Raw genomic sequence first — 7,746 nt, 5'->3', positions numbered from 1 at the left:
TATATATATTCATTTGCCTTTCAATGAATGAAAATAAATACCCATGGATAGTGAATAGAAGTGGAGATATTTTCTGTTGAAGGAGGTGTGGTCAGCTGGTCTCAGTGGGAAAACTAGCGAGACATGGGCGCCAAAGTGGGTAACAAGTCCTTGAGAGTCCTTGAAAATTCAAAAATTACATAACTTACAGATTTTGTGCCTTTAATCAACGTTTTTCTGTAAAATGCTTCTTAGTGCTCAATGTTAGTGGAATATCCCTTGGAGAGTAGGCAGTGGTCAGAAAAGTCGCTCAGATAAATTCATCAAAATCTCAAACGAGTCTAAAAAGATTTCTTTCTTTTCATTGAGTTATGTAGATTATTTAGAATACACGAGTATTATTTTTCATGTTATGTAAAAAGATTTTCTACCTTTGTTCGTTTTCACAAATGAAAAAATTTATTGAGGATTTATGGTATTTCATGTGAGGCATCTTGGTGAAATTGTCTTGTGCCCATTTTCTTTTTTTTTTTTGGGGGGGGGGATTTGAGTCACCTTGTGTTATGTATGTATTAAATGCATACATGGGTAACCATCTAGTTGTGTCCTTGTTGGTACTAGCATTTTTTGTTTTTGTAAGACCAAAACTGAAGGTGGGTGGTTAGCGGTGGTCTGGTGTGGTTTGCTTCTTCTTTCCTATCAAATATCTATAGATCTGTATATCTCCCCTCCTTCTTTTTTGTGTTTGTTACTCTGTTGTGACACCTCTAATCTTTGGCACTTATATAAGTTAATTGTGTGACAACTGCTGTAAAACAGTTACTAAAACAATTTTTTTAAAACCGAACTGTGTTCCAATAGCAGTCTCCATTCTGTTTTATCCGCTGTTTTCTGTGTCTCTGTTGTGCCCGTCTGCTCTCTGACACCATCTTGCCTGCCGCCTTCTTTCGGGTCTTCCACTTGTTCTCATCAGCTTTTGAAAATCTTTATTTTTCCCGACTGTTTCTAGACTGACAAAAGGGTTTCCTGGAAGCATTATTAAAATCTTTATTTTTCCCGACTGTTTCTAGACTGACAAAGGGGTTTGCTGGAAGCATTTTATTAAAATCTGTATTTTTCCCGACTGTTTCTAGACTGACAAAGGGGTTTGCTGGAAGCATCGGTAGCTCCGAGATCAAGAAGACTCTGCATGAGCTGAGAAGTGTGCTGTCCACCCCAGACTGGATGAAGTCTAGTGTTTGGATTGTAAGTTTCTCCGCACAGTCACCACACCCACAGGGGACTGAACCAGTAATGGAAATATGTCTGTCCCCGTGGTTTTATGCACCCCGCATAATTTAGCAAAATTTGATCATTTTTGGCATAATTTGTGATTATTTTCCTTTATCATTCTTTGTTAAAATTAACAGAATCGCATAATTTCACATTTTTGGGCTCGGTTTGCGTAATTTCAGAATTTTTCTTGCTTAAAACGACGGGGACAGATATGTGTGGCGTAATGGTGAAATCAGGTGCTCGTCAAATTGAAAAAACAAAACTGCAACTTTATGTTTTACCATTATTTAATGAAATCGAAGAAATATAACTTTTTTTTCTGTCTGGTGCGCAATTTTGATCTGGGTTTTTTTTGTTTTTTGCTCAACGCCATTTATGTTCATGAAGAGACGCATTTATCTGTGGTTTTACTGAAAACATTGGTCTAGGGCTCAATATAATTATTGTGAGTTTGTAGTTTCCAAGAACATTTCAGCTTTGGAAGTCACCAAACTTTGGTGGTCCTTTCCTCCACGACTTTACTTGTTACGATAGGCGGCTCCCACCTCTTTCAGTCACAAATATCTCGACTTCTATTCAAGATGGATGGGTATTTTTTATATTTTTTTAAAGGCAAATGGACAGGCATTAAAGTTATACGAATAAATCCATATGCCCAAAAATTGATGAGCAGCTGATTCCACCGTATTGTGACACATATTATTGTTGATGGAGATAATATAATAATAATAATAATAATAATATATAACATTTATATAGGGCATTTCCAAAAACAGTAGCTCAATGCGCTTTACATTGGAATACCCATTTTCAAAACCTTTCTTACTACTTCCTTTCTTCTAGTGCGATATATATTTATGCACACACGCACACACACACACACACACACACACACACATGGACTATTTTCATTCAGACGTGGCCACAGAACAACTATAATAAAAATAACGCTAAAAGCTTTTGAGGGATGCATCAGTTGTCTATGTTATGGTGCTATTGGCAGCTCTACCGCTTGTTCTTAAATATTTACCCAGTGTTGTGATTGCAAGTTGTCCCTTACAGGTAGTGAGCGGTTGGCGGGTGCTTTGGTATGTGGTTAGCTCCTCTTTCCCATCAAACATCTGCTGTCATTATCTTATCTCTCCTCCTTTTCTTTGTATGTTGCTCTCAAGGAGCATTTTTAATCTTTGGTACTAATGTGCCATATTTGTGTTGCAAGTGCCATGAAACTATTGCTCAAAATCTAACTCTTACTCCGCGTACAATTTGCAGCTGTACTGCGTGATGTCTTGAATGTGTGACCCGTTAGGTCTTTGAAATATGCTGCTCTCTCTTATCTACGTGAATTCTGTAAAGTACTTCTTTGTGGAAATGCGCTATATAAATGCAATTTATTATTTTATTTAATTGTTAAAAAGTGAGATGTGGGCATTGAAGCCTCAGTTCCTTACAGTACAGAACTACTGGCCCTATTAGACTAATCGTCAAAACTGCTGACTTTTAGTTCTGTAGGTACTCCACCGTCTTTTCAGATGATGTCCAGTTGGTCACTGGTTGTTTTGCTTTGTCATGTCTGTTCTTCATTTGACATTCTTTGTTTGATTTCCAAGGGGATGGTTGGCAGGTGCTCTGTTGTTGTTTGCTACTTCTTTCCTATCAAATGTGTGGCGTGCTGACAAAATGAGTTACTTTTCGCAATCCACAAATGGAGATATGGGCAAAAAATCAACACCGAGGTCAAATTAGTAGTTCTTCTATTGATGCTCTATCTTTTTATATACAACATGCCTCTTATTATTTCATACTTATAAATTGTAAAACTTCACTTATAAGCGTGATGTATCTATTTCCATAAGGCTTGAATCCGAGAAGTAACTCCTTTTGTCAGCACACTTCACAAATATATGTATCGTCCTTATCTCTATATCTGCTCCTTTTTTTGTGTTTGTTACTCTCTTGTTACACCTCTATTCTATGGCACTTATATGACCAAATTGCGTTGTCAAGTGCGTAAAACAAGACAAATTCGGATGAAGGTCAGATAAGATAAGATAAGATAAGATAAGATAATGCTTTATTCTCCCAGAGGGAAATTTTATAATAAAGTATTATCTTATCTTATCTTATCTTATCTTATCTTTATCTTACCAAGGTGTAGCTGAGTTCTGTGTTCTGGTCTCTCCACTTCTCCACACTCTGTGGGACCAACGAGGAGGTAGTCAGGATGTCATGCAAGGAACAACAATTTGTCAGTTACAAACGTGTGAGAGTGGGTGGTTGGCGGGTGCTCTGGTGTGGTTTGCTCCTTCTTTCCTATCAAACATCTATCGTCCTTACCTCCCCTTCTTTTTTTTCTTTTTTTTTTGTTACTCCCTTGTAACACCTCTAATCTTCTGGCTTTATGACCTTATGCAGTTGCGAGCGCTGTAAAACCTCGACTGAAACTAAACTCTCTTGTTACACCTCAATCTTCGGCACTTATATGACCTCTTTATTGTCTTGCAAGTGCTGTAAAACACTTATTTAATTAATTTTTTTAAATAAAAAAAACGTGTGAGACCTCAACTAGCCCTTTGCCAATTTTCCTTCCAGCAAGAAAATTTGGCCAGTTTCTGCCAGTTTTGCAAGGGGGACTTTGGTCTGATGAAGAAGAAAGCGTTCTGCCGCGTGTGTGGCAAGTGTGTGTGCAAGTCATGCTCCACCAAAGACTTGCTGGTCTACGTCCCTGACGGCGAGCGAGAGAAAGGCGTCAAGTGCTCCCCGAAGCTGGCTATTATTAAGTATGTTGGAGTAAGTATCTTGCGCAAAGGAGTAGAGATTTTGTGGGTGGTTGGTGGGTGCTCTGGTGTGGTTTGCTTGTTCTTTCCTATCAAACATCTATCGTCCTTATCTCCCCTTCTTCTTTTTTATGTTTATTACTCTCTGGTAACACCTCTAATCTTCTGGTGCTCATATGACCTTATGCAGTTGCGAGTGCCGTAAAACCTCTACTAAAACAAGACTGAGATACGTAGAAAACGTTTGTTCTAACTAATTAGTACGAACAGAACATATACAGCTCAACTTCCACCTGAACAGAATAAACCCGGAACTTCCCCCAATGTGTCCCTTGTGTGACTATGCATATGAGACTGTGGATCATCACCTGTTCCACTGCACAGCCCTTAATGTCATCAGAGCTACCCTTCTCCCTCCGAGACCTAACATTGACAACACACTCTATGGAACATTACAGCAACTGCAGCAAACCTGCACTTATCACTACATGGCATTGGACAGAAGGGAGAGAGCCCAGCTGTTGCTGGATCGATAACAACAATAACAACAACAACAACAACTAATTAAGGGGTGTTATTTGGAAATTAGAAAGAACTAAGAGTTGAGTGCTTCTTAATTAGCTTTGGATTACTTTATTACCTCATACGATTTTATATTATTGTTGAAATGCTTATATTTATAGCCATGCTTCCACTCTGGCCAAAGGGCTAGGAAAGATACAACATCCCAGTAGAAAGACTGAGATACTCTATGAAAATTTTTCCTCATTCGGGAATTGAAATCAGGCCTCCTGCGTGCAACAGCTAATCGCTACACCACAGATATTGATTTCATTTCTGATATAATACTAATTAAATAATGATAATAAAATAATAATAGATAGCATTTGTATTACGCAAATTCCCACCCAAAAGCAAGCTATACGTGCTTTACTGTCTATATTACTAATCTATAAGGCCTATAGTTACTCTTTTTAAATGTGTCATGACGCGGTGGAATCAGGCGCTCGTAAATTTTTGGGCATGTGAAGTTATTGGTATAGTCATAAAGCTTGTCCATTTGCTTTGCTTGTGGTGAAAAAAATATCCGTTTATCTCGGATACAAGTCAAGATATTGGCTGTTGAAGGAGGTGGGGGTCGCCCGGTTTTAGGGGTAAAATTAACGAGAAAATAGCTGCCAAAGTTGAGTTATTTCCTTAGTTTGAGAGTCCTTGGAAACTGAAAATTTATATCTTTTATCCGTTTAACTCTTTGCCATCATATTTTGTGGAAAATCCAAAGAAACTGGGTGGTGAACATCGTCAATGGGCGAGATGAGGCAGTAAAGTGTTAATCAACTTTTTCCAATAAAAATCTGCACGGAAATGTGTTCTTTAATGGGCAGGGAAGGTGTTGAGCCGAAAAACAAAAATTCGATTAAAAACTCCCAAACCTGCGGGAAAATGCCAGCTTGTTGATTTTCATAATTTTGACGAGCGCCTGATTTCACCACGCTACCTCACATAGTAAAGTTGTTCCCGCATCCGATCCGGACTTTGGAGATTGCCTTGTTACTGAGACAACTTCTTGGGCCTTTGGCATAATATTGTGGTAGGGTGGCCAGTTCCTTTCCACGCCGCCTTTACTTCCCCAACTCCTGGGTGGGCAGGAGGGGGCGAAAAAAATCTGTGTCCGAAATGAGACTCGAACCCGCACTTTCCGTTTCGGAAACGAGCGCAATAACCGCACCCTCTGTCTCACTTAGAGCAATGGTTTAAAAATTGAAGTTCAAGATTTGTTCCCCTTTTTTTAAAAAAATTGTTTTCGTTCCCCCCAAGTGTCCAGAGGTGGAACCAGAGATCAGCCTATACCTCCGCGTGTGCAAACACTGCAAGGACAGACTGGTAGACAAACAGGTGCGACTGGAGGAGGAGGAGGATCAGCTGTCCAACGGGCCCGACTTCCTGGAGGCCTTGATCCGAGTGCACCAGAAGCTGGTGAAGGCCGAGCTGGGGGTCAAGGATCAGCTGCCCAAGGTGGGGGGCTGGGTGGAGGCTCCGTCTGGTCTCTGTCTCATCGTCATGATCATTATCATTATCATTATCATCATTGTTGTCATCATTGTTAAATCATTTTAATCCTCATGATGATGATCACATCGTTATCATCATTTTAAACGTCATCGTCATCATCATCATCCTCTTTATTCCTGTAATTAGCTCGATAATGAAAAAAGCAAAATAAAGGTGGATACTGGAGTATTTCAATTTCAATAGACTTCCAATAGTTTCTCCATTTCTCTTAAAATTCTTTTCAAACGGCTCTTTGTTGTATATATATATAGATCTATATACACTTGTGATCTTATTTGTATCGTGTCAGATTCAAATCATTTCTAACTTATTTTATTTGTGTGAAGGACAGTAAGATAAGATAAGATAATACTTTTTTGTCGCAGAGGGAAATTTTTCTTGGCTGTACAGGACCGTAAAAACGCATGCAGGTATACATAAAAATTTTAATTACATATTACTCTCATTAAAATTCAATATGAAAAGAAAAAAAAAGCTGACAAATGTACATGTTATTGCTCATCAAATGCATCATTCTACCACATGCAGGAATTTAATTACAAGACTTGATCTAGAGTTATATAGATACATACTAAAAAAAGCAATACACATTCATGTTTATTCTGACAGGAGCCTTATACTTGATGGTAACAAACTTTTTTTGTATCTTTCTTTCTTTGTTTTTAAAGGTGTATATCTGCTTCTGCGTGATCTTGCAATTTGTGTGGAAAGGGGGTGGGGTGTGATGGGTTGTTGATAAAGCTTTTTATCATTTTATCTTTTTATCTTTTTATCAGTACAGAGACGTGGTGGACTCTCTCGAGGACGGGACGCGAAGGACAAACTTACAGAGCAACACCAAGATATTGGCAAAGGCACAGGTAGATCTAGGCTTTTTCTTCTTTCAACTGTTCTCTGTCTCTTCCCAGTAGCGCTGTCTTATTTGCGGAGCTGCGTGGGTTTGGTTGTTGAAGTTATTCATTTCATTTCACCAGATGTTAATGTATTTCTGGGCATACAGTTAGCTGAGTTTGTATGATGATACTATGTGCTGTGGATGATCCTGGTTCAAATCGCTCAATGGGAAATTCTTGACCATGGTTTGTTTCAAGAGTTTTTAAGGTTCCCCACATACTTTGAGGTATTAAGTGTAAGATTACTCTTAAATTCAAAGCCCTTTTCAGAGATGAATGTTAAATTCAGACATCCTTCAGCATTTTTAGCCTGTATTTACAGTATTTTTAGAAATGAGCTTTCAACCCATTTTCACATTAACTCAAATAGTAAGATTGACTTAGGTCCTCACTATTTTCAAATGTTTTCTCAAACTAATAGAAAATGACTTTGGCTATGGTAGTATGATCATGACACGTAGTAGTCAGTCGAGTAATTCTGCTTGTCATTGTCCACGTAGGGAGATCTGGCAGATGTCCTGGCACAGCATGTGACCATCGTCCAGCAGCTGAAGAAACTGAAACCTCAGACGGAGACGCAGGCCTCGTTGTTGAAGACGTATATCAGGGTAAGTTACAACAGAAGGGAGAGAGAGACACAGAGAGACAGACAGACAAAGAGAGAGAGAGAGAGAGACAGACTGACTGACTGACAGAGACGCAGGCTTCGTTGCTGAAGACGTATATCAGGGTAAGTTACAACAGGTGGG

General features: G+C 38.9%; 1 protein-coding gene across 2 annotated transcripts in view; it reads left to right on the top strand.

Annotated features, from left to right (window-relative positions):
* LOC101851142 (vacuolar segregation protein PEP7) overlaps nucleotides 1-7,746 on the top strand; it is a 25,639-nt gene that overhangs the window by 6,814 nt on the left and 11,079 nt on the right. For both annotated transcript variants that reach the window (XM_005106105.3, XM_013086851.2), the window contains exons 5-9: nucleotides 1,113-1,224; nucleotides 3,847-4,044; nucleotides 5,850-6,047; nucleotides 6,881-6,964; nucleotides 7,498-7,605. In XM_005106105.3, the coding sequence (XP_005106162.1) occupies nucleotides 1,113-1,224; nucleotides 3,847-4,044; nucleotides 5,850-6,047; nucleotides 6,881-6,964; nucleotides 7,498-7,605 (700 nt within the window). The remainder of the gene's footprint in view (nucleotides 1-1,112; nucleotides 1,225-3,846; nucleotides 4,045-5,849; nucleotides 6,048-6,880; nucleotides 6,965-7,497; nucleotides 7,606-7,746) is intronic.

Source organism: Aplysia californica, unplaced genomic scaffold (assembly GCF_000002075.1).
Source record: "Aplysia californica isolate F4 #8 unplaced genomic scaffold, AplCal3.0 scaffold00513, whole genome shotgun sequence".
Taxonomy (NCBI): domain Eukaryota; kingdom Metazoa; phylum Mollusca; class Gastropoda; order Aplysiida; family Aplysiidae; genus Aplysia; species Aplysia californica.
This window is presented reverse-complemented; position numbering and strand designations above follow the sequence as displayed.